Raw genomic sequence first — 24,772 nt, forward strand, 5'->3', positions numbered from 1 at the left:
TTCTAATAGCAGCTTTTGTGGCAACGAATATATACCCTGAGATTACCATCGTTCTATTGACTGTGGACCCACTGTTTTTGAATGTCACAGCTTTTATTACAATATACTTTACATAACACTAAAAATGCATTTAACAGTACCCACTGCATTGATCTAAGTTGCTAAATTGAGTTATTAGACTCGGCCAATAACGGCTGATTGTTTTGAAGCTGTGAGAGTGGAATTCAGCACAAGCCTCTGCGTTTGTGTTGTGTGTAGATCAGAGGTGATGGCGCCACCTCTCATGAATCCATCTACCATTCATCACTGACATAGAAAATTGATGAGAAAGTGCTACATAATGTCAATATATATATAAAATCATATTAATGTCAAACTGAAAAGGTTCTCAGGTACTGTTTGAGGGAGCTCACCTGGATTTCTGTAAAGAGACGTTTGGTTAGAAAGGTTCAACAAGTCGTTGGGGCTATCTACTACAGCTTTGTTTGCAATGACTCGTCGTCCGACTCGTTATCGAACAGTTCAATGACCCTAGAACAAGAAACACCAACACATCGAGTGAGGCTTCAGTGGGGTTGAACCTGAACTTGGCTTCTCCAAGGCCTACTATACCCCACAGGACGAATTGCCAAGCTACTTGGAGACGTCATTCTCTCGGCTGCATATCCTCGGAACGCTTGTGATTGGACGCGAATTAAACTCCAATCTTTTGGGTCTTGATCCATTACTGGTTCACCCCTCAGCTTACATCTTGTGCGAAACACCGACAACTGAGAACTTTTCTCCATGATAGGCGCCCTTAGCTACAATAGCGGGCATTTCAACTTGTGCTCGGAATTGTGAGTGACCATGTCCGATCAAAGTGGTAAGGGCAAAGGGCTGCCAGCATTGCCCCTCCCTAGCGCAATATCGGAAGACTATGTCGACTGCGAAGCATCCTGTGGCCTCAACATCCACATTCTCAAAGCCGGAGAGCTTGGAAAGCCGCTGGTGCTCTTCTGCCATGGCTATCCAGAGCTCGCATTTTCTTGGCGGAAAGTCATGCCGCAGATTGCTGAAGCTGGTTTCTACTGCATAGCCATGGATCAGCGTGGCTACGGCCGAACTACTGGCTGGCCAAAGAAATCATTTCTTGAAGTGAACCTGCAAGACTATCTCTTCACTAATCTCGTCCGGGATTTGGTCTGCCTAGTCTATGGCTTAGGCTATACCGAAGTCTACAGCATCGTCGGACACGACTTTGGCGCTGTGAGTTCGGCTATGGCCGCCCTGATGCGCCCTGATATCTTCAAGTCCACCATCCAGCTTAGTCATCCCCATCATGCACCACCAACACCAAGACTAGGAAATAGATTGCCGAACCAGAAGTTAGATATCCAGGCTGAGCTGGCAAAGCTGAGCCCACCGCGTAAACATTACAAGTGGTACAATTCGACACCGGAAGCCGCCCCGGCTTGGGAATATCCTCCTCAAGGTCTCGAAGCGTATCTCCGAGGTTATTTTCATCTGAAATCAGCAGACTGGGACAAGAACAAACCGCATCCACTGAAGGAATGGAGCGCCAAGGAGCTCGAAGTGATGCCGGAGTACTACATCATGCAAAAGAATCATTCCCTACCACATACGGTTGCAAAGAACATGGAAGGGGAAGACTTTTCAAAGACCGAGAAGTGGCTTTCGAAGGAAGATTTGCAAGTGTATTGCAAGGAATGGAAGCGCACCGGATTTCAGGGGGCATTAAACTGGTATCGTGCACAGACATCCTCGACCGTGGATTGTGCCAAGGACATGCTGCTATACGCTGGCCGGCGCATAGAAGTACCATGTACGTTTATCAGCGGGAAACAAGACTGGGGAAACTATCAACAACCCGGCGCTTTCGAGGGCTATGAGGATGCCAAAACTGTGAAAGAGGGCTGCTTCAGAGGGATGAAGCTGATTGATGGTGCCGGCCACTGGGTGCAACAAGAGCAGCCCGAGGCGGTGGCGCACGAGATTCTACGGTTCTTCCAAACATTGTGATACAGTCGAGGCCTTATGAGGCTTCGGATTTTGCATCACTAAGACACATTTCAATCTACACCGTGGGCAGGATACCGAGTCCCATTCATCTAACTACATGTTATTTATTCGTTTTCCTATGTTCCAACATTTTACCGTCGATTAGACGGCCGTGACTTCACTGTATGGTCTCTGTCCGTGTATTCATCCCATCAAATTCTCAGCTCAAATCTTCGACGAGGTATTCCTCAACTGCGAATAGTACAGGCTGGTGCTTCTCTTCAGTTGAATAAGCGCCTCTTATGCACGCAAAACATCCACCTTGAAGAGTTCATTCGTCAGCAAAGCGCTAAGCGAGCCGAGAAGTCGTGCGAAGAAATGAGCAGCGTCACGCACATGATCTCAACGCCATGTGTCGGCACCTTGAGTCGTGAGGTTGGTATCGTTGTCAGTCCCATAGTTGGCAATAATCTCTGATGTGCTGTTAAGGTCAGGGTTGCCAGCGTCCTTGTGAAGTGTTATATAGGTGGAGTGGAAATTTGTGGAACTAGCCGACAGTGGTAGTGGACTCGAGAGATTGGATGAGAGTAAAGTTGCTTGTTGCAATTCCAGCCATCTTGCTTCTAAGCAATGCAGGCTTGGCGTTGTTGTCTATACGCTCTCCCTCTCCTAGAGTGGTGGATATCTTACGATGCTGCTGCCATTCACTCGTCGTGCAATTGGGTTCAATTGACATAAGATTAACCACTAATTGCTCATTTACCCAGTATTTAAGACTTGACCAATCTACAACCGCGAGAACCAAATTTCATGCGTGAGATGCATAGTTGTAAGGGTTTATGCTTGAGAGGAACGGCACAACCGGAGGGAAATGATGATGCAGATATTAATTGAAACTTTCATTATAATTTGGTACTCCGAATGGCGTCGACAACTGAAAGTTGTTTCGACTTTGCTATCTGCAACGTACCGAGCCGCTTTGACAGCCACGACCAAAACGAATGGAATCTGTGTTTTGTGCACTGTATCTCTTTTGTCCGGTGATCCTTAGTAGCCCTCCGGAAATGATAGATCTGGAAGACTCCTGGCTGCTGTCGAAGTGCATATTTACTTTCACTCATCGTCTCTACCAGTATATCCAGACCCACGAGCCTCCAAAGTCTGCTGAATACGTTGACTCGGTAGCCATTTATCTGCTGGGATAACCCACCAGGAGATCAATGCCAATACCGTGGTCGCGCCCATAATGACAGGTGCATAGTTCAGCGTGTCCGCCGTGACTGGGAAAATGTATGGAGAGTAAAGCACAGCCACAACCCAAGCGTTCCAGACGACCGCGATAGCCTGGAAAGGCTTGCTAAGTCTTCCCAGGCTCCAAGCCGGCTTGGGAAAAGTATTCGGCGTCAGTAGCAGCCGGCTGAGCGAGATGAGCCCATAGGCTGCGGCCGATGGCACTCCGGCAGCTGAAACCAGCGACGTGAACGCCACGGACGACGGAAGGATCGTGCAGGTGATGACCGACGCGACACCCCAGACAACCAGAACGGCATTGCGAGGCTGGCCATCGACGACCTTGGAGACCCAGCCAGACCAGGGTAGCACGCCGTCTCGGGCCACAGCAAAGACCAGACGAGAAGCCGCAAGCACAGCGATTGCAGTATTGAACCAGAGCGCCGCAATGCAGATGACATTCATAAAAATGTGACCCCCGTCGCCCAGGATGACAGCATATAGCGGAACAAACGGTTGTGGGGACCCAAATGAGAAGAAGGTATCGGCGTCGGGTACACAAAACAAGAACAGGATGACAACGATGAAGCCGCCGATGCCGCTGACAACAGTACTCCAGAAAATGCCACGGGCTGCTGTTATTGCCGCGTTCTTAGTCTCTTCTGCGACGTGACCTGAAGCGTCGAAGCCAATCAAGATACCAGCCGTGGCCAAGAACGACAAGCACCAGTTCCAACCCTCCGAAGCTCCAGTTCCGTTGTATGTTGTGAGAAATGCGTCATGAGCCGAACGGAACCCTATGGTCCTACTGGTGGCAATCGGGAGCCAGATCATGTTCAAGACAAAGTCAAGGACAACGAAAGAACTGGAAAGATAGAAGATCCACTTGAAGTAGCGAGGTGGGAGAAGATTCCAGATAGCGGCCAATGCGAGCATGATCTCGGTCAGGATCCACTGGACAGCACGGAATTTGACGTCTGTGGTGTCCGTAGGAAAGTCCAGATCAAAGACCACGATTTCAGACAGCATATAGTTGACAGCGCCTTGGGTATTGCTAGCGCAGAAAGTCGTCCATGCCGTCGTACTCCACCAAGCGACCACGAAACCGAAGAGGCGCCCATAGCGAGGACCGCCAGCCTCAGCTGCCCACATGTAGATGGATCCAGCGAGTGGTAGTGACGAACATATCTCTGCTATCACAGCGGCGGTGATAAAAGTGAAGACACATGTTATAATGAAACTCGTCCTATAATGAGAGTTAGACGATATTTTGCAGCCATAGCTTCTCACAGTCGCCATACCAGTAGGCAAGATTTCCACCAGCCGCTATACCGGTCGCAAATGTGACGCGGACACCGCCGATGAAATAGAGAGCAGCTAGATCGAGTATCAGCTAGTGCCTTCTTTTGTATACGATTGACTACATACCAAATGTAGTCGAGAAGTTGTGAAACAGATTAAATGTTCGGTGAAGAACCTGCACTCCAACTTAGTATGGCATGTTCGAGCGAGGTAGTACGCAGGGGGGCACTGAGGCGCTTACGGGCTTGTAGCCAAGATCTTCCTATAAGAGTATGAGCATGATATCAGATATCTCAATGCGACTCAACGTACCAAGACTTTGGAATCTGTCGTATTGCCAGTCGGCTCTCCTGAATTGTCTACCAGATTCTTGTCGGCAGACTCCTCAATGACCCCTCCACGGGAACCCATTGCGGCGATGTGTAGAAACGGTTTTCAGAGAGAATGCACTACCGTTTCAATCGCCTGGTCCTCAAGAAAACATTCGCGTCCAAAGACAAAGCCTCATGCGACCGTGGTGGATGACAGCAGGTATGTATTTGAATGATAGCCTTGCATAGTGCGAACCCACGAGCCAAGATTTGTTAGCCGCTTCCAGTAAGCGCCCCAGCACGTCATACGGCCGCTGTAATGGTGTTATTCAGCAGCTGTTCAGATGCACACTATTGGCCAGGGTCCAACGGTTCAGCGGTGTCTACAGCGGAGACCTCCGGCCTTGAAACATATTTGGTTTAAGCTGGGAAACAAGCATCTGTACAGTAAAGTCCAATACACCATTTTTTGTATCAATTCACGGAATACGATGAATACACAGTTCGATCCGTGCATGGCACCTCAGGATAATGAATTTGATCCATTCAAGCAGAGACTTATTGAAGGCATTGACTATATCCTCAAAGGGGTGCGACCAATTAGACACAAATATTTGAACCCTAATAGACCTGGGAAAACCCATGCTCAAATCGATGGATCCCTGAGTGATCTAGCTGAAAGCAAGTACTTGCCCGAAGCTATAGCGATCACGCAAGATTCAATATTGTGAGCCTCGGTTCTGCTTTTTTGCATGACGGCTCAAGGTGTTACGCGGCAGGCAATGGACTCTGCAACTAGATATGCTGCGTGGACCAGGGGACGCAACGGCTCTCTCGACTCCAAAACTGAGTGCAGACATATTCCATAATGAAAGTAGAAAGTGACCTGCAGCAGATGTTCGTCGTGGTTCCTTTTCTACTGCCGTTGGGCGCCGTGGTCCTCGTTATCGCCGTGATTTTTGTGAGTCTTTATCATTCCAGTATTGTGTGCTCTGGTCCTGACTTAGAGACAGAATATAATCCGGGAGCGATTGTCCTCCCTTTCTTCACTTCCGAACGCCGGAATTGGAGCACCGTACTCACGGCTGTTATGGGCTTTTCCGACAGAGTTCAGGGGACTGGTCACGTTGGATCTGCCAAGGCTACATGAGAAACTAGGTGACTTACCCAGTACGACCATCGAAATGACCAAGCATCTAACCATCATCAGGACCCTTGGTTCGTATCGGCCCCAACGAGGTATCATTCTACTCGCTAGACATCTACGATGCCGTGCACAAGGTGGGCAGCAAGTTCAAGAAAGACCCGCGAGTCTATGGCGAGTTCGTGCAGGGCGGCAACCCAGCACTGTTCTCGATCACGTACGTGCTCGTTGTACCAGAAGCACTTCCGGAAAGTTTGCTAAAAGGAACAAAATCAGTGACCCTGCGGAACACTCGAAGCGCAGGAGGCTGATGGGCCAGCTGTTCAACCGCAGCCAGATGCACAAGCTCGAGGGGCTCATGCTGCATCATATCAGCTCTTTCGTGCAGCTTCTCGCGAAATCAAAACACGAGGTCGACCTGACGCCCGCGTGTCGTGCTCTCGAGGCGGACATCATCTGTGAGATATGCGCCGCGCCGCAGAGATAATGCCACACTGACACTGTCACGTCCAGCCGACTTCTCTTTCGGCCATACGATCGGGGCAATCGCCGCCTATTCCCAGGGTGAACAACTTACTATGGTGGCTAAGAACGACGAGAAGGCTACGTGGATGCCGTTGGTGCGTATATAAGAATATCTTCTAGACACAGGCAAGAACTTGCTGACCTGTCGCAGCTCGTCAGTTTCCCGGGCTTATGTGATCTGTGGGAGAGGCTCGAACGGCTCGTCTTCTCCGCGACCGGTATCAGGACAGCATATAGCAGCACGATGCACCAGTTTCACTCCGTAAGCAACAGACCGAGGCCGTACCCTCGAGGTCGCCATGGCTAACATCGATATCCGGACAGTGGGCCGAGTCGAGCTGGCGCTCAACCCTGTCAATCGGCTCGGTGCAGGAGAAGCCACCTAGCCCCTTCCCCAACCTCGTGGCCACGATGGTAAACTCGGGACTTCCGCCACTGACGGCCCTGTCCGAGGCGACGGAGAATCTGGGACCGGGAACCGATACCACGTCGGCGTCCCTGGCTCATATCCTGTGGGCACTGGCACACAACTCGGCCTTCCAGGAAGAGCTCTTCAAGGATCTCGCCCATGTGTCGTTTTCCTCTGATATGACGACTCTGGAGAATATACCAAAGCTACGAGCCTGCGTCAAGGAAGGAATCCGGTGGACCGGCGCGGCGGCAGCGATGCTACCACGCATTGTGCCTGAAGGTGGAGTTGAATTCTATGGGCATTTCATACCCGAGGGAGTACGTCTCTTTGGCAACAGTAGACTTTTCTTGTCTGGTCTTCGGTCATCTTTGCTAAACCGTGTTCTCGTGACAGACAGTCCTCAGCTCCTCGCCCATCTGGTATCTCCACGACCACACAGCCTTTCCAGGTCCCAAGGAATTCGATCCCTACCGGTGGCTGACCACCGACGGCCTGACGACAAGCGAGGACGCGCTGCGCGATAGGTTCTATATCCCTTTCTCCAAGGGCGCGAATGTTTGCATGGGAGCACAGTAGGTTTTAGCACATGCCCAGTCCGGGACAGAAAAAGAAGAGCAGTAAAGTTATCTGTCTCCTCAGAACACGAACACTAATTGAAGCCGTCGCGGATAGTTTCGCCTACTTAGAGCTCTACCTCTCGCTCTCCCAAATCATCCGCAATTTCCGCATACAAGTCCACCCATCACTGCAGCAGCAGCAGCAACAACACCCTTACTACTTCCCTCAGGGAACATCACCACCGCCGGCAGCGTTCTGGAGAGTCGGCCTGCCGGCACGGCGGGAATGGGTCGCTGCCGTGCCGACTGAGCGGTTGGCGGTGACGCTACAGCCACGAGCATGAAGATCATGTATTGCACGTATGGCTTGGAATTTTGTGGCCCGCAGGAAAAGAACGGGGTAGACTTTTGAGGGCTGTCGGGACTATTTAAAGAGTAGAGATGCATCGAGAGAAGGGAAACAGTTTCGATTTCCGCAATTGGACATTCTCCTTCGTTTTGAGCGTGAGCAGCTAGATACCAAACGCAATGGACCAATATTGCAGAGTTTGATCATAAAAGGGGTGTCACGAGCCACAAACGCCCGGAGTACAAACACAACAGTTTGGGTGCAAATCAAGTAAGCCGCATTGCGTATAGCTCATACATGCTGCTTGGTTGGCAAATTCCAGAGTCACAAAAACATCAAAATGAAGTAGAGAGAAGAATATCAAAGAAAGCCAACCTATGCGCCTAAAGCAAAACGACGAATCCTTTTTTTCCTCTTCCATGTATTCATGAGCAGTACCGAAGATGTAAATGCGACCAGCTCTGTCATCAAAACCTTCCGTCTCAATCATACATGCATCGACCACTTCCAACATCTTTACGGACAAGGATTTTCATGAACACTTCCCTGGAGCGAAACCGACTCGCCACATCAAAGTCCATAGCAACTTAGTTGATATCGAATAGGGGCTTAAGTTTGACAATAAGGTGCCACTCATCATTCGACACATCTTTACGGTAGAACTCCTTTAGTGTGTTGATACTCTTACGAGAGATCATACTGTAGAGAGTATCCGTCTCTTCAAGGTGTCGACCATATATGGGCTGGTTGCTGCCCATCTCAATCTTTACTGCGACCGAGGGCTGTCCCTTCTTACAGACCGGAATGGCCTTGTGATCACGCTCGATAGAAGTACTACAACCGCCATTAGCATCAAAACATCATTAGCATGGAGGGAGAAACTTACACTCTACCAATGGGCACGATCTCCTTGCCCTGAGGACCGTTTCTGACGGCTGCAATCGGGGTATTGATCTTCAGGCTACCATCGATAACATCGACACCGACGACGATGGGGCCTGTCTTGTTGAATACAGCAACAGTGTTGAGGACACAAGGGAAAACAGCAAGCATCTTGGACTCTTCCTTCTTCTTCTCAAGCTGCGCGTCCATGTGCTTGGTGAAGTTGTCGAACAAGTGGTAGATGATGTCGGCCTGGAAAATCTTGATACCCTGATCATCGGCATAAGCCTGCGCTTCTTTGTCGATCTTGACATCGAAACAGAGCATGACAGCGTAATCTGGCGACTTCTCTAACATGGTTCCACACTGCATAACATCACGCTTGAAGACTGGGCCAATACCAACATTGGCAACTGGAATCTTGCAGTCCTTCAAGAAGTCGAGCAAGGCCTCGAGGGAACCCAGGGTTGATGCTTGTACCGAGACACCACGGCCAGATCTCGAGACACGGCTGAAGAGAACGTTGAGATCAGCCTCAACCTCGTCAATAAGGTCGTCCTCGTCGTCATCAGGACCGACAACCAACAGCCGGGAACCTGCGATGGCACCTTCAAGACCTGGCGCACTAATCTTGACACCCATAGCGGCCTTGATCTCCTTGTTGTGGACATATTGAGACTTGACACGCAATTCTTTGAGCGGCGCAGGCGTAAGAATTGCACGGATATTCGTCACAATAGCACCTTCGGTACCACAGAGAACTATTCGGTCACCCTCCTTCAAGATACCGTTGGACAAGATAACATCAATAGTCATACCGAAACCTTCGATGGCCTTGACTTCAAGAACAGTAGCCTGGACCTCGGATAGGTACATGAGGGAGCCAACCATCCTCTCCTGAGTAAGCTGGAGGATGAGCTTCAACATGTCAGGAATACCCTCGCCAGTGTGAGCTGAAGTGGGGATCAAAGACACATTTTTAGCCATGGACTTGTTCTCGTAGAACAACTCGGCGTTGAAACCCTGCTCGGCGAAGGCAACCTTGGTCTGCTCCAGACGGTTTTTGAACTCGTTCTGCACGCCCTTGTTCTGCAGGGCCAAACTCTCCTGGAAACCGTTGTTGGCAACCATCTTCCAGCCGTACAAACGATCGATCTTGTTCAATGCGACGACAAAAGGTGTCTTTCTGTCGCGCAACAACTTCATCGATTCCAGTGTCTGAGGCTCCAGACCGTGCATGATATCGACGACCAAAATGGCAATGTTACAAAGAGAAGAACCACGTGATCGCAGGTTGGAGAAGGACTCGTGACCAGGGGTATCAATGATCAAAAGACCAGGCACCTTGAATTCGAACGCGCCATCACGGTTGACAACGGCGGTCTTCTGCTTGATAGCGTCGACAGGGAAGTATGTAGCACCAATCTGCTGGGTAATACCGCCTGCCTCGCCCTCCTGAACGTTTGTTTGACGAATCTTGTCAAGCAACTTGGTCTTTCCAGTATCGACGTGGCCAAGAATACAGCAAATGGGAGATCGAAGATTGTCGCTGGATCGCGCAGCCAAGGCGGCCTGATGTGCTTTCTCACGGCGCTCAGCAGCCTCTCTCTTGCGTTGCGCTTCTGCTGCTTTGGCAGCTGTCTGTTCCTCGTCATCTGAAGACTCCTCTTCGGACTCTTCTTCAGATTCGGAGTCTTCGTCGTCCTCGTCGTCATCATGTGCCTTGGGTCTCGAGGGGAGATTCTTCGTCTCCGCCTTGCCGTTTGCGGCCTCCTCATCAGAGTCGGCATCCCAGCTGTCCTTGACGTCTTCGTTGTCCGAAGCAGCCGCGGCCTCCCAGTCGTCATCAAGGTCACTTTCTTCCTTGGCGGCGGCAGCTTTGGCGGCAGCTTCGGCGTCGGCCTTCTCCTTGGCAGCCTTGTCTTCTGCCTCCTTGGCGACTCTCTCAGCTTCTAGCCTTGCTCGCTCGGCAGCTTCAGCAAGTGCCTTTTCCTCGTCGACCTAATCACAAACACCGTCAGCCGGGTTCTGCCTACATTGTGATGGTCTGTAGCAGAGATACTCACCTTGGTGTTCTTGCCACGTTTCCGGTTCTCATAGACAGGTTTCTTCTTCTTCTCTTCACCGTCTTCCGATGGGCCAACCTTGATACCAGCGTCGAGCATTTGCTGGAGTTTACGTTCATTGCGGGCCTTCTCCTCCTTTTGGGCCTTGGTCATAAACTTGCCCTCCTTCTTGAGCTGGTCGATTCTCTCCTTCTCTTTCTGCTTCTTAGCAGCCTTGGCCTCTTCTCTTCGCTTGATCTCCTCAATCTCCTCTTTCTCCAATGCATCAATGCGTGCCTTCTCCTCGGCTTCTGCCTTCTCTTCGGCTTCGCGTCGTTTCCGCAGCTCTTCTTGCTGCTTCTGGAGGGCTGCTAGGTGAGGAGGCAGCTTCTTGCCCTTCTTGCCGGCGGCGGGCTCTGGCGCGGCGGCCACGGGAGTTTCTTTCTTCTTCTCTTCGACCACGGGCTTGGCGGCATCAGCTTTCGGGGCGGGTTTGCCGGCGGTCTTCTTGGCAGCCTGTGCATGAATATGTCAGCATGTGTGGACTTTGAGGACATGTTACGACGGTAAGAGTGTTGCGGACCTGCTCCTTCTTTCTCTGCTTCTCTCTCTCCTTCTTGAGCTTCTCCTTCTCAGCCTTGGTCAGGATGCGTCCGTCCTCACCGGCCTCGTCGTCTCCGGCAGCAGCCTTGGGGGGCGGCGCTTGTTTGCCACCCTTGCCACCCTTGCCCTTCTTGTCGGGCAGGGCGAACTCGTCGTCAATGCTGGCCTCGACGGGTGCTGGAGGGGCGGCGGGCTCCTCTGCGGGCTCTGCCTTGGGCTCCTCAAAGTCGCCGAGACCCTGCTTCTTCCGCTTCTCGCGACGTCTGTTCATCATGGCCATGAGACCAGTGGCGGGGGTACCGTCTTCGTCATTGTTGTCGCCGTTGGCAGGGGGTGCGTCATCGCCGGTGGTGGGAGGGATGGACTCTCCGAGCTCTGCTTCCCAGTCGTCGTCGCCACCCTTCTTGCCCTTCTTATTTTTGGGAGCCATGGTCGGTCTCTTTCCTGTGCTAGGCGAAGAAGAGGAAGAAAAGAAAGCAAAAAGCGTGAACTACTTGTGGGGACTGGCAAGAGTTCGGCGAAGAGTGAAGTTTTGCAGCTCGGAAAATGGAAGGGGAAGCTGCAGAAAATCTTGTTCCTTCAACAAATAAATGGGAGGAAAAAGTTCTGGATCCCAAGTAAATCCTGGATTCAGTTGGTGGAATCGGTGGCGGGTGGAAGGTGGATGTTGGAGGGGTTGATTTATTTAGTATTAGTCTGGCTTGGTGCTCCGTGTGTCAACGTCAAGTTAGTCTAGCATCACGCCGAGTGAGTTGGGATTGAATGGAAACTGAATCGGAGCTGGGAGTGAGACTGGACTGAGACTGAGACTGAGAACTGTGTGGCCCGTTTGAAAATGTGGGGTGAGGTGAAAAGATGAACTGGGAAACCATCTTTTTTTTATTTTTAAGTCCGACCGTTGCTGGGCAATAATACATGGTACAATAAATGCCTGGTCAGTATTCTATACATTGCAAGGTCGGAAGAAGAAAACACTCTCCACAGTCACCGTCACAATCACAGTCACAGCTACAGTACTTGGACTGACTTGAGGTCAGTGACCCATCATGGAGCGCATCCTAACTTGCTCGGCTCGCATCTCGAGCTCCTCTTCGGTTCTTTGTCCTGCTGCCAAACGGGACGTCCATGTGCAGTTGAGTTGACCCATGGCAGCAGGCACGGGCACAGGCACGGACATGGCGGGGCAATGACGCTTGCTCCATTCGGGGCATGCCAATTTGTCTTGCGAAATGCTATTATTACTTGTGCGGGGCATGATGCCAGTGATGAACCCAAAGTTCGGCTGTTTATGTAATGTGGATGGCCCCCCAAAGTGCTGTAAACCCTCACAAATATTTCATAACGACATCGCCGTAAGGTCTATGTCATCTTGTATTTTGCCACATCCTCGAATAACTGCTTCACTTGACAGATGTATTTCACTTGATAGTATCTTCCTGGTCTTCAGCTCCTGATCTACGTTTGTTGTTTTGGCAGCAGAGCGCTCCACCCGCTCCTTGACAAACAGGTATAATAAGTAGTGTGGGAAAAACCCCCCAAAAAGGGGGATTTTGAAAAAAGAAAGAAAAGGAAGAAAGAGAGAAAGAAATAAAAAGTAGCATAGGACAGCTGCTGCATTGCCCCTTGCATCTTCTGCCCGTATCCAGCCCCTATTTTGTGGCTCTGGCTTTCTATAGTACTGGTGCCAAGTAGTGTTCGAGTATATCATATGCGAGCTCGATGTACTCTGACATTTGCGCAGGACCTCCCATCGCCTGCGTGTGCTTGCCGCCATCAACTGCTTCCAGCAATTGACGAAGACGAGTGGCGTAGGCTGACTGGGATACTAGCTCTTCCAGCACTCCTTTGTCATAACACCGCTGAAGAATGTCGCCGTCGACTTGCATGTTGAGCACCGGCAACGTCCTCGGTTCGGGATTGCATTCTACTTCCATCAAGTCATCCTGGCTGTCTTCCTCGGCGACAGCATTAGTAGCTGGCGGAAGACATATATCAGGTCGTGTCAAAGCAAGATTCTGAATGAATCTGAGGAGTCGCCAAGCATCAACATTCAGGATGGTGAAATGCCGTAATGACCCGTCAATGCCAACACCCAAGATATCGGATCCATCTGCACTGCTTTGTATCAGTCCAAATCCTTTTGATTCGCGGTTGAGGGCGCTCCATTGCGGTCGGCATTTGGCCCTTATAAACCGCCTCACAGATGCCTGCAGCTCGGCGTGAAAGATTGGTTTCAGCGGCGCATCGCCGCCCGGAGGCGGTGCCCACATTCCCCATAGTCCACAATAAATATCCGACAGAAGCGTAATTCGTTCAAGGTTGCCCGTTCTTGAAGTATCCACTGCTTCTATGCAATGGGAGGTGCACTTAGCACGGTCGTCTGAATAAACTCTGGTCATGAGGTCACTCTCAGGTGATCCCGAAAAGTCCACAATCTCCAGAGAGTGTTTGGTCGTTACCACGTGTAATTTTCCACCAACGACTTCCATCCATGCCGCTGGTGATGACAGTTGGTGCTCTTTAACCTGTCTCAACTTCTTACTCTCAATATCAAGTATTTCGTATAGTATAGTATCCCCACTGCACAGTATCAGCCCGTGTGTGTCGGTTGTTATCGAATAGACAGGTTTTGCATAAGCAGGTCTGATCATCTTGGTATAAAATCGGATCCTGCGAGGCCCGTCTTCCGAGACTCTCCTATCGTCCTTTGTTGCCATGATAATCAATATCCGACCCGTCCCATCTGGGGTGCGTACCGAAACTACAATGTAGCCCCAGGTGTTGCCGTCCTTCTGATAAATCCATTGTGTGAGGGCTAAAATCTTGCTTCCGGGCTCTCCCAAACCACTGATGTGTTGAACTTCATCGCCTGAGATGTTTGTGGGCAAAGACAAGTCCTGGCCAGTTTCAGGGTCGATGAAACGCAGCGCCGGCCGGTCATCCTCCAGAACCGCAACAACCAGCGCTTTCAGCCTATGGTAATACATGATTTTGCTAGGCGTCGCATGTAATTCAAGGTCGCGTGGTACAGGCTTAGGCGTCGCCTGAAGCTCCGCTATATATACTGATGATCCTGAGACAACAGCCAGCGTTGACCTTCCTGCTACCTGTGATAGATTTCGTCGCATTCTACTGACCGCATTGACATTAGGCGATGGGCCATTTTCTGAGATTGCGCCGGTAACCCAAACACGGTGCCTTTTCTCAAAACCAGACTTCTTCCTCTTTGATGAATTGGTCAACATGAAAAGCTGTGAGTCGCAACATACAAACAAAGATGCTGCTTCCAAGCCTGTGCTCATAGGAAATACCTGAGCTGCTGATGATCCAAACTTGTCCCAGGCACCCTGGAAGTCCATGGGGTCTTCAGGGCCCAGATCCAGCGTAATGATCTCCCCACTTCTAGTCCCGGCGCACAAGGACGGATTCCCACTCCCACCTTCGAAACAGATGATGCTAGTGAGCGGTTCAATCAATGGTAGGTTAGGAATTGTAGCAATCTCGAGACGAATCGGGTCGACTTGTTGCCTCCGTGCGTGTATAGGACATATTAATATTAATGGTTGTCCTGCTTCCCAGACACCAGCGAGCAAGACGGTTTCTTCTGATAGTTTTGCGAGTGCCACGCATGTCACTTCACCACCGACTTTGTATCTTGCACCTTGATTCAGATCCAGACCATCCACACGCACAGTATTGACGCAAAAGCCTGAGTCGGAATAAAATGACAATGCCACGATATCACCATCGATGGCTGAAGTAGTGATTACGGCTCCGAGTTCTCCATCAAGGAGCTCGTGGGGGAGATGCCGTGCACTATTACGTGATTAGCGAGGGAACACAACAACAACAACGACGACAGTCAAATAAGTAACGAAGTGCCTGCCTGCCGGCAACAGAAAGATACAGACATTCGTAAGCCAAAGAAAAATCCACTCGGGCTTTCCGTTTTATGCTGCGCGGCACAATCTGCAACAAACTGTTGCGGGGCAGTTGGCCGCTCATGTTTGTCGTGTATTTGCTAGATGACGAGACAAAGGCCGAGGAAATCATTGCGGATCTTACCTGTCCTCTGGAGAAATCACAGTAACGGAACCCGTTGTGACCTGAACAACAGTGCCCCCGTCAATCTCCAAGGCAGCTAATGTGGTCGATGACAAATCATATGGCACCTCTTCCTGGATCTGGGGCTCAGCTTTGGAAGTGTCAACGTTGACGTGGAAGACATCAGACCTGTCAGGGAAGGCGACAAGAAGGTAAAACTCGGCATCCGACTCGCTGTCGGGGCTGTCGAGAACCCAACATTGCTTAATGGGATCTCCACAGTCCATTTCCGGGCCAACTTTTGCCTCGAAACCGTATCTGAGTTCCACTATGGTTCCAGTTTGGCCGCGACCAGAGCAAGCGAAAATGCGATCGGATTTCAGAAATATACCGCTCTCTGGATTGCCACGAGTTCTAGTTCGTGAGGGCCTCGCATCGAGTCCCACATTGGTTGAGGTGATGTCGACTGTAGGTGACCAATTTCGGATTGTTCCAATATTTCTTGGTGCTTCTCGTGGTTCGGCACGCCAGATTGCGCCTGGGCCCGAATTGCCCCCCGTGATGAGGATATCTGCGAACGGATCGTACAAACAAGCAAACGCTGTGTCGATGTTGCACTCCACCTCTTCCATAATAACGTTAGTCAAAAGACCGTCTGCTGCAGTTATCTCCAAGAAATTGAGGATTCCGTCTTCTCTAGCTAACCAAATCGTGTCATTGTCGAGATGATATTCAGGCACCCGCCACGGGCGGCTCCAAGCGGTCCAAAGAGGCGCTCTTCCACCAATGTGGAGTTCAGTTCTGTCATGTTCTCCGATGTCAACCTCAGATGCTTCCAGAATTCCGTGTTTCAATGTCGCCCAGAAGGCCTGGCTAGTTTCCGTAACCATAAGGAAACTTTCGCGCACCGTGGAAGGAATGACCAACAAAGGCATTTGATAAGATGGATCAAGCAGCCACCCAACATTTGTCTCTCGCAAAGCTGCACCCACGTCGTCTTCGAGCTCCCACTCGTACCTGTGTAACCTGGAACTGCCCCTGTATATCAGGATCAACGCAAGGATAATCCTTTCCTCGCTGTCCACGCCAGGCGAAAGAAACTCCAACTTGTGAATCACTCCCCTGACGGCTCGCGGATATGGTAGCCGCTTGATCGGTCGCAAAGGTAGTCCTTGTGCATGCCGAGAACCAAGTATTTCCATTGACTCCAGACTCCAAACTTGGAAATGAGTCTCTGTACAGCCCAAAGTAAGAAATCTTGAACTCGGGTCTACGGCAAGGTGAAAGCCAGCCGTCACGAGGCGCGAGTCTGGTATCTTCTCGCTGTGCGCGACAAATCTCTGACCGCCAGTCCTGCCCTCATCAAGATATAAAAACACCAAGTCGCCACGTTCGAGCACAAGTGCTAGAAACTGTGGAGGTAATCGTGCCCGAGGCGGGTGTGCATTTTGCATTGGAGTGTCGCCTTCACTTTTGATGTGAGGCTCCTCTGTTCCACCTGCATAATGATTCGTTGGACGACCAATAACGCAAGCATTCCGTATGCGTGACCCAAAATCTTGCTTCCTAGCTACATCTTGTAGCTGGACATCCCTTCCAAGTTCGCATATTTGCACAAAGTTATCCTTTCACATGTTAGCGCAGTCCATCTTGAAAGTCCCATGAGAGGATGAACGACTTGTGCTTGCAATCGCGATGACTACTGAGTCCTTGCTGTTCCGAGTAATTCCGTAAGCTTTCAGGCTACTTAGTAAGAAAGGTGCGAGGCTTCCAGTTCCTGGTGATTGCAAATGATAAAGAAGTCCATGGCCATGGCACAACTGTGCACTTTTGGGACTGCCGCCTGATCGGATCCACATAGCCAAGGACATCAGGCCATCACAGCAGCAGTGCATGTTTTGGTTACACTAGGTTTTGGAGTACTTACCCCTATAAAGGCAACATCGTTGTGGCGGGACGACCTCAGCTGCACGGGCAACACCCAGCGAAAAACTGGACTATCTATAACGGTCCGCGTCAACACGCCGTATGTCGGTGGCATAGAGGAAGGCCTTCTGAGTTTTGGCTGTTGAGGCGCAATCGTCTGCCTGAATAGTTCTCTCGGTTCGAGGGTCCGAGTCACCCATTCGCCATTCTCAAAAACGCTGGTCTGAAGAGCCATGGTAATTATGATGGACCATAGTGTGCCAGGTCGTATTTGATGTAGCGATCAAGGTTCAGATGAGACTCGTCAGAGGCGCAAATTCTTTCGTGCTGATGGTTGTACAGGGGTCCGGGGCTTGCAGACGTGCGGTTCCAAGTACAATGCGGTAGATAGGTGACCAGATGACTCAGAATATTGAGGCACGAAGTTGAATGGATCTAGAACTTTCTCGTCATCTCACAAGGCAGATGCCGGCCTCACATTTCAGAAAGTTTGTGGCAAGCTGTCTTGACTGTGAAATAGAGAAGTGCCGAGAAGACGAAATGCTGAGCAGTCCAAATTCATTTTCCAGGCAATAGGAACTCAGGTGTGTTCATGGATACTTTGATTTAGTTTATTTCAATGAGGCGCCGTTGGTGAGTTAGTATCAGAAACAACCGTCCTGCCACGAAAACCGAGATGGTTCGATCGATCGTCGTTGCCGGTTTGGCGTCGTTCGTGGGGCTTTATGCGGATAATTTCCTCATATGGGATCAACGTGAGTAGGGCTCGTGGTGATGCCTTGCCAGCCCCTGCAAAGGTGCCCAGGAAGTGAATTAGAGTTTGATCGTGCGTGCAGTAAGGGAGAGCGACCAGAGAGTGTGAAAGAAAGCATTCATCGATCTTCGGGTTGCTTTAGGCAGGTGTCTTGCAATATTAGGCCTGCGATTGACCTGGCCTTTGAGCCGGTGAATCAGCGGGTTGAATCAGAAATGTGCTGCGGGGAATATTGCATGCAGCTACTCTAAGTTATCAAGGTACTGTGGATCTTTGGCGGCTAGAGGGCTGCCCAGTCGTGTGGATATTTCCATTGGAAATCAAGTGTTATTTCTACCGGACAACATGGCGTTGAGCAATTGATTTTGTTTGCGAGCCGTTATGTTTGGCCCGAGAAAGCCTACATCTCAAGTCATACCTAAGTACTTAGCGCCATAAAGCCACTGCATGCTAACTAACCTACTGGCTTTGCATGGGCGTGCAACATGAGTTTCGTTGGCCCTGATGTCTCTCTGCTCTGAGGAAGAACGCAAGCAGTGGTTGCATGTCATATCACCATTTTGTCCAAAGTTTTGTAGCGTCAAAGGCTTACGTGATAGCAAGACAAGCACTCATACAAGGGTGTTGCTTTTGTTGAAAGGTTCTCCGCCTAGACTAGGAAGTAACTGCACCGCTTTACTACGCAAATCTATCAAAAGCCGCCTCCCAGTTCTTACTTAACCTAGGTTAGTTGCTTCATCCGCCATGTCCACGTTGTTGAGCAGATGCATATAAAAAGCAAATACACACACGCACTTGCTCATGACAGAAATGTTAAAACCCAAAAAAAACTTCTGGTGGCTAAATGAATGGAGCTGATCCAGGGCTATGGATTACACACGATCTTGGTGTGAGATCAGATCTCAAAGTAACCTCTAAATTTCCCGACAAATTATCACTACGTATCAGTCTTTTCTCTCGGGTAAATGTCGCCGTCAAGCAGCGCCCTGACTTCTTCCGAATCCCCCTCGAAGATGCGGTCTGGGATTTGGATGGTGTCAATGCATATCTATTTTCGAGTCGATCTTGGAGCCTAATGGAGGTGCGTCTGCATCAAGGGTAATCTGCAAGTATTTCTGCCCGTCATTGTTGACACCCCCACGACTCGGTGTAGTATAATCGTGCCTTTTGACTGTACCCGTGCATCGGAGACTTAAATACCTTGCATACGAGTCAGCGATCCCCAATCTTGAAACGACAGCACAATGCATTGTGTCCGCATGGAAACCCAGAGTATGCAAGCACCAAGTAGCCTGTATCCATTATATTCACCGCCAGACATTCAATTCAATAGAGGCAGGCGTGCGCTCGAGAGCCAAAACCGTAGAAGTGAGGTGTATGCGAGGATCACCATGGCAGATACGAACAACAGGTCCAACGCGAGCAATGCCAGCGACAACGACTTCTCATGAACTGCAAATCATCAACAACTAACTAAGCGAAGGGAAGGGAAGATACGCAAACCTCGAATCCGGGGAAGGTGAATGCGAGCGGCACTCCATGTTCTCACATGTAGGCCCAACCTATGTATCTGCATCCGCATAACGGTTTTAGAAAGAGTACCCCTACCATGTGAAGTGCCTGGCCTGGCACCCTGCCATGCAAGCCATGAATTATTTTCCCGGTCCACGGGACAATCGACTGTAAGAAAATGAAATAGAGACATGTTGGAAGGTGACAGGTCAATTACTATGTACAAGGCGGATGGTGCAAAGATCCTGGATCCCTGGATGGCTGGGTGCTGGGTGCTGGGTGCTGGACCTGGGACCTGGGAATAGCCCAGCTACTCCAGTTTTCCAACAGTAGCTTTTTCTAACAGGCTTATAGCGGAAACTTACAGCAGTTGGGCTCCCAGCTCCCAGGCTTGCCAGGCCTGCCAGGCTCGTTGCCTTGCTTCCCGCCGACCCACACAAGACCTAACTTACATATGTATATGTAGGTTAAGTTACAGTAGCAACCTCAGTTAATTAGACTAGGTTAGCCCAGGTTTAAGTCGATGGATCTAATCCGCGTCTTTGTGCTTGGTGCTTGCAGACGCGAAACTCGCCAACTGCGTCACACCTCCTCGCATTTGTTCCCATTCACAAACATCAAACTTCAAACTTCGCATCGCATTATTCGACCTTGTGTCTACGTAAGTGTGTGAGTGTGTGTGTTTCGCTTTGATCGGCTCACCTACTTATTCCACCACCAAACCGCACATGATCACTAGTCTAACCGACCGACCATCCTTCGGAAGCCATCTTTGTAGCAAGCGACTAAGGTTAGAGGAGCCTGCATCGTCAAAAAGCAAGCCACAACGACTCGACCTAAGTTAGTTACATGCCCTACGCACCGCCCTCGACCACTCGCTGAGCAGCCAGGTTGCGTCACACACGTGGCTCAGTAGCCACCATACCACTTCTAGAAGTGTGCAAAGCCAGAGAAGCCCCCGTCGGCCTGGACTTTGTCTCCGCGCAGAGCTCCATGAGCCATGAGGTCAAGCATCCATTGATCAATCCCGATACACGACAGACACCATACAGACAGGCCCTGGGTCAGCTTGATAGCCTCGCATGCCCTCAGCCACCACTGCAAGTGACACTCCGACCCCCACTCGCTCAAAACATCTTGAGAGGGACGCTGGCGCGCAAAGCAACCCACAAGAGCGAATCATTCGCTACTCTACGGCAGGGGCTGCAAGCCGGCTAGCCAATGCTACTGCTGTAGCGTCTTAGCCACACCACGCTATATACACCTGGAATATCAGGAGCTATCTGAGGTTACCTCGACCTGCCCTCAGGCCGACGTGGTCAATATGAGTTGGGAGCCAGCTTTAATTGTAGATAAGCAAGGGAAAGATCCTCAGCACCACAGCATGCCTATTGAGGCGCCAGAAGGGGTAAACCCGTCGCAGGATGCGGGGACATACGAGAAAACCGTGGCAAAGAGTCTTGTCATTATCGATGCTTGCAGTCGTGGTGACATTGATGATCTCAAGAAGCTCGCTGTCAGTGAAGGGGGTTTCCTCTCTGATGCGCTCCGAAGCCGAGCTTGTAAGTCTGATCGTTCCGGACACTCTTGCGCGATGGGGCTTATAGCAAGATTACCGCAGGGCCTGTCCTGCTTGGGGTTGCACCTCGAAATGCGAACAGTTCAGACAGCAACGACGCTGTCCCAACCTCCCGGTCAGCGGCAGAGAAACAGCAGAGTCTTAGTCTTGAAACCCCGGGTATACTCGATGGTGAATGGGCAGACCTCCCACGGCATCAAGACGAGGACCAGGTTCGTCTAGATGTCGATCGAAGCTTTATTTATTACCCGAATAGTACGTAGAGTCTCCATGGTCACCGCTAAACCTTGACCGGTCCTGTCGATTTGGATACCTTGTAGCAGCCCCTCGATTTCTTCACACTGCTGTGTCGTACAGCGCTAACCTTGGCCTGCTTTCAGACCAAAGTCAAAGTCAATTAGATACGAAAAAGAGGGAGCTGTCAGACCTCATCACCGAAACTCTGAGGCGGCACCCCTACCTTTGCTATTTTCAGGGCTATCATGACATCTGCCAGGTCTTCTTACTCGTGCTTCCGCCGGAGCTCCGGGCAGGAGCGGTCGCGCATCTGTCAGCTCTTCGGATAAGAGACTTTATGCTGCCCAATTTGACCCCAGCCATCGCGCAACTCCGCCTCATCCCGGATATTCTCTACGCGGTGGACCCAGCCCTATGCCGGCACCTGTCACAGACAGAGCCCTTTTTCGCCCTGTCGGGCACCCTGACCATGTACGCGCACGACATCCAGTCCTACAGCTCGATCGCGCGGCTGTTCGACGCGCTCCTGGCTCGGGAGCAGGTTTTCAGCGTCTACGTGTTCGCGCAGATCGTGCTGAACCGCCGCGCCGAGCTCTTCGACACCCCCGACACGGAGCCCGAGATGCTGCACTCCATCCTCTCCAAGCTGCCCCAACCGCTCGACCTCGACGCCCTCATCACCGACGCCGCCTCCCTCTTCCACAGACACCCGCCCGAGGCACTGCGGTCGTGGCGCGGCATCTCCAGCGCCAGCGTCATGAAGACGGCCCGCGACGTCAAGGTCTGCGCGGCGCAGACGCTCGACGACGGGCATCGCTTCTTCGAGAGGCAGCTCCGCGAGCTGCAGTGGGCCGAGAAGAGGGAGTGGATGCTCAAGACGGCCTGGGCCTACCGCAGGCCGGCGAGGGGCGTCGCGCTCGCCGTCCTGGTCGGCATCGCCGCCGTATACTTGCGCAAGTCCCCGACAGCTTGGGCATACCTCGCCGCTGTGTGGTCGAGGCTAGGCTGAGAGTTGCGCCACACGACGGAGGTTGCGGCGGCGGGCTCTGCCACGATCTTTGGTCATCCTTTCGGTAAGCGGAAGGCACCCGCTTCTCAATGCGAGTTGAAATGACACCAATTTATATGGTATTATCTCACCAGAACAAGAAACATCTTACATGAATTACAACTACCTTTGGGATACACCATAGAAATGAAACAATAAAGGATAGAAGAGAAAACAGGCCACCGCGCCAAACACTGGACCGCGAATGGCCCGGATCCACGGTACAACCATGGGAGTCATGGGGTCTGCGTCGACCTGTGTATTGAACGACAACAAAAGTTCATATTATGGGCAGTATGATTGTGGGACAACAGAGCGGCACTTGTTATTTGTATAGAGGCATTGTTGGAGTAAATACCTCACAGAGCGAACAGATATACCCCTTTCTCGGAGTATTCAATAAAGCCTTTCTTCTTTTCCGTTTTTCTTTTCCTGTCTCCAAGTATATTCTTATCGACCAAGTCCCAACCGCACACCACAGTTCGTCCTGGTGCAATCAAAACAGTGGGAAGGCCAAACCACAGAGACCCCCCTCAGACCTTCGCGGCCCTGGCGGCGGCGGCAGCAGCGGCAGCAGGCACCTCCTCATCGAGCGGCAGGACGTCGGGTAGCGGGCCAACGGGCGTGATGGAGTAGGGATTGATCTGCGTGTGGCTCTTGGTGTAGTGGTTCTTGATGTGCAGGAAGTTGGTGGCGTCCCTGAAGGCCGCGTGGTTCCAGTACAGGTTGCGCAGCCAGAGGTGGATGGCCGGGTACCCGGAGCGGATGTCGCGGATGTTGCACTTGAAGTGCTGCACGTACACTGGGTCGAAGCGGATGATGGTGTTGTATCTGTTGGTCGGGGCAAAAGGGTTCTGCGTCAGCTCGCGGGCTTCGTGGGACAGGAAGGGGGGTGGGGGAAGAGATTTCTTACACTCTGATGTCCGTCTCCGTCAGCACGTCCCCGAAGTAATAGGGCCCTTGCCTTTGGCCAAGTGCTCCTCGACGCGGTCGAGGGCGCCGAAGAGGGCCTTGACGTTCTTCTCGTAGGCCTCCTGCGTCGTGGCGAACCCGCTCTTGTACACGCCGTTGTTGATCAGGTCGTAGGTCCACTCGCCAACCTCGTCGATGTCCCCGCGCAAGCTCGCCGGGTACAGGTCGATGCCGGCCTTGTCCGCGGGCAGCTGCTCGTCGAAGGCGGTGCCCAGCATCCGCAGGATCTCGGACGACTCGTTGTTCACGATGGTCTTCTGCACCTTGTCGTACAGCAGCGGCACCGTGAAGCGCCCCGAGTAGTCGGGCGACACGCCAAAGTAGATATCGCGCAGGTGCGTATTCTTCTCGTGGCCGGGAACCGGGTCCGGGGTCACGTTGATTCCCTCGGCGTCCTTATCTTCGGGGGTCGGGAAGCGCCATCCTGTTTTTTTTTCTTCCGTCAGCCTTTTTCTTCTTTTCCCCAATGCTCTCAGGGAAGAAAGAAGGAAAAAAAAAAAGAAAAAAAAAGACCACCGCCCAAGACTATTACTCACCCTTGTCGCCCATATGCCAGTGCACGACGGAGAAGCTGATAAACTCCTCGAGCCCCTTCAGCTGGCGCACGATGAGCGTCCGGCATGCCCACGGACACGCATAGCTGACGTAGAGGTGGTAGCGGCCCTTCTCGGGCGGGAACCTTGCGCCGGGCTCGGCCGAGATCTGGTCCCGGAACGTGCTGGTTTGGCGCTTGAACTCGCCGCTCGTGTCGCCGGGCTTGACCCAGTCGGTGATCTTGCTGCCCTGGAAGCATCGAGTGTTAGTGAGTGGATCTCTGCGTCTGCTGCTGGTCTAGACAAGGCTTGTGATAGTACAAGGGACATCATGTCGGTTGCTGCTTTTCTCGCGGCCAAACTGGGCTATGTGGTACTTACCATTCTGACCTGTGTACTCGGGTATCTCGTGATCGTAGTTCTATTTCCCGTCTCGGTTTCTGGCCGCAATGAGGGTATTGCTTTTACCGAAGATGTAAAGGCTCTCACCCGAGTAGCTCTGCGTACAGGGCCAGTCCACAATGCAATGGGGTTCCGGATACGGCTATAGAATCTGGCGGCACGTGGAACAGGTCTGCAGTTCATGGGATTGGATATATCTCAGAATGAGGGGTCCTCGTTTACCAGCGCGGGGTATCACGGCGTTCTTATGTAGGCACACATGAGAAGAAACGGCTTGAGATGGAAAGCCCAATGATGCACACTTACAGTGCAGCGACCTTGCCTCGGGCCTTACTCATCATGGAGCTCTGGTCAATGATCTGGTAGGCCAGTCTTTGTCATGGTTGTCCATGGAGACGCAAAGC

The 24,772-nt window shown here is 51.4% G+C and overlaps 8 protein-coding genes across 8 annotated transcripts; 3 read left to right on the forward strand and 5 right to left on the reverse strand.

Annotated features, from left to right (window-relative positions):
• The first annotated feature begins 608 nt into the window (after window positions 1-608).
• On the forward strand, window positions 609-2,302 carry BKA67DRAFT_4284 (Alpha/Beta hydrolase protein). Its single transcript, XM_046096854.1, has one exon. It carries the CDS (start codon window positions 850-852, stop codon window positions 2,020-2,022), a length of 1,173 nt encoding a protein of 390 aa, XP_045963164.1. The 5' UTR covers window positions 609-849; the 3' UTR covers window positions 2,023-2,302.
• A 664-nt stretch (window positions 2,303-2,966) lies between these two features.
• Window positions 2,967-5,053, reverse strand: BKA67DRAFT_4282 (amino acid transporter-like protein). The gene is made up of 5 exons (XM_046096853.1): window positions 4,846-5,053; window positions 4,775-4,795; window positions 4,660-4,708; window positions 4,533-4,608; window positions 2,967-4,477 (listed from the first exon to the last, which is right to left on the reverse strand). Exons 1-5 carry the CDS (start codon window positions 4,942-4,944, stop codon window positions 3,115-3,117), a joined length of 1,608 nt encoding a protein of 535 aa, XP_045963165.1. The 5' UTR covers window positions 4,945-5,053; the 3' UTR covers window positions 2,967-3,114.
• A 659-nt stretch (window positions 5,054-5,712) lies between these two features.
• Window positions 5,713-7,826, forward strand: BKA67DRAFT_652302 (cytochrome P450; the record flags this gene model as incomplete). The annotated part of the gene is made up of 9 exons (XM_046106136.1): window positions 5,713-5,805; window positions 5,858-6,002; window positions 6,055-6,205; window positions 6,265-6,446; window positions 6,502-6,608; window positions 6,665-6,775; window positions 6,838-7,242; window positions 7,319-7,497; window positions 7,598-7,826. The coding sequence occupies 9 exons, from the start codon at window positions 5,713-5,715 to the stop codon at window positions 7,824-7,826; spliced, it is 1,602 nt and encodes a 533-aa protein (XP_045963166.1).
• A 296-nt stretch (window positions 7,827-8,122) lies between these two features.
• On the reverse strand, window positions 8,123-11,937 carry BKA67DRAFT_4319 (uncharacterized protein). Its single transcript, XM_046096874.1, has 4 exons — window positions 11,342-11,937; window positions 10,780-11,274; window positions 8,718-10,714; window positions 8,123-8,665 (listed from the first exon to the last, which is right to left on the reverse strand). Exons 1-4 carry the CDS (start codon window positions 11,789-11,791, stop codon window positions 8,419-8,421), a joined length of 3,189 nt encoding a protein of 1,062 aa, XP_045963167.1. The 5' UTR covers window positions 11,792-11,937; the 3' UTR covers window positions 8,123-8,418.
• A 906-nt stretch (window positions 11,938-12,843) lies between these two features.
• BKA67DRAFT_4342 (mono-functional DNA-alkylating methyl methanesulfonate N-term-domain-containing protein) lies at window positions 12,844-17,835 on the reverse strand. The gene is made up of 3 exons (XM_046096877.1): window positions 17,333-17,835; window positions 15,427-17,030; window positions 12,844-15,177 (listed from the first exon to the last, which is right to left on the reverse strand). Exons 1-3 carry the CDS (start codon window positions 17,564-17,566, stop codon window positions 13,032-13,034), a joined length of 3,984 nt encoding a protein of 1,327 aa, XP_045963168.1. The 5' UTR covers window positions 17,567-17,835; the 3' UTR covers window positions 12,844-13,031.
• A 1,571-nt stretch (window positions 17,836-19,406) lies between these two features.
• Window positions 19,407-20,367, reverse strand: BKA67DRAFT_529227 (uncharacterized protein; the record flags this gene model as incomplete). The annotated part of the gene is made up of 4 exons (XM_046099029.1): window positions 19,407-19,537; window positions 19,694-19,885; window positions 19,963-20,040; window positions 20,343-20,367. The coding sequence occupies 4 exons, from the start codon at window positions 20,365-20,367 to the stop codon at window positions 19,407-19,409; spliced, it is 426 nt and encodes a 141-aa protein (XP_045963169.1).
• A 554-nt stretch (window positions 20,368-20,921) lies between these two features.
• BKA67DRAFT_652305 (rab-GTPase-TBC domain-containing protein) lies at window positions 20,922-22,422 on the forward strand (the record flags this gene model as incomplete). Its single annotated transcript, XM_046106137.1, has 3 exons — window positions 20,922-21,159; window positions 21,219-21,431; window positions 21,557-22,422. The coding sequence occupies 3 exons, from the start codon at window positions 20,922-20,924 to the stop codon at window positions 22,420-22,422; spliced, it is 1,317 nt and encodes a 438-aa protein (XP_045963170.1).
• Window positions 22,423-22,994: 572 nt separating this feature from the next.
• BKA67DRAFT_529229 (glutathione S-transferase) lies at window positions 22,995-24,551 on the reverse strand (the record flags this gene model as incomplete). Its single annotated transcript, XM_046099030.1, has 4 exons — window positions 22,995-23,292; window positions 23,401-23,857; window positions 23,970-24,216; window positions 24,348-24,551. 4 exons carry the CDS (start codon window positions 24,549-24,551, stop codon window positions 22,995-22,997), a joined length of 1,206 nt encoding a protein of 401 aa, XP_045963171.1.
• Between the last annotated feature and the right edge of the window lie 221 nt (window positions 24,552-24,772).

Source organism: Truncatella angustata (assembly GCF_020726525.1).
Source record: "Truncatella angustata strain MPI-SDFR-AT-0073 chromosome Unknown BKA67scaffold_1, whole genome shotgun sequence".
Lineage (NCBI taxonomy): Eukaryota > Fungi > Ascomycota > Sordariomycetes > Amphisphaeriales > Sporocadaceae > Truncatella > Truncatella angustata.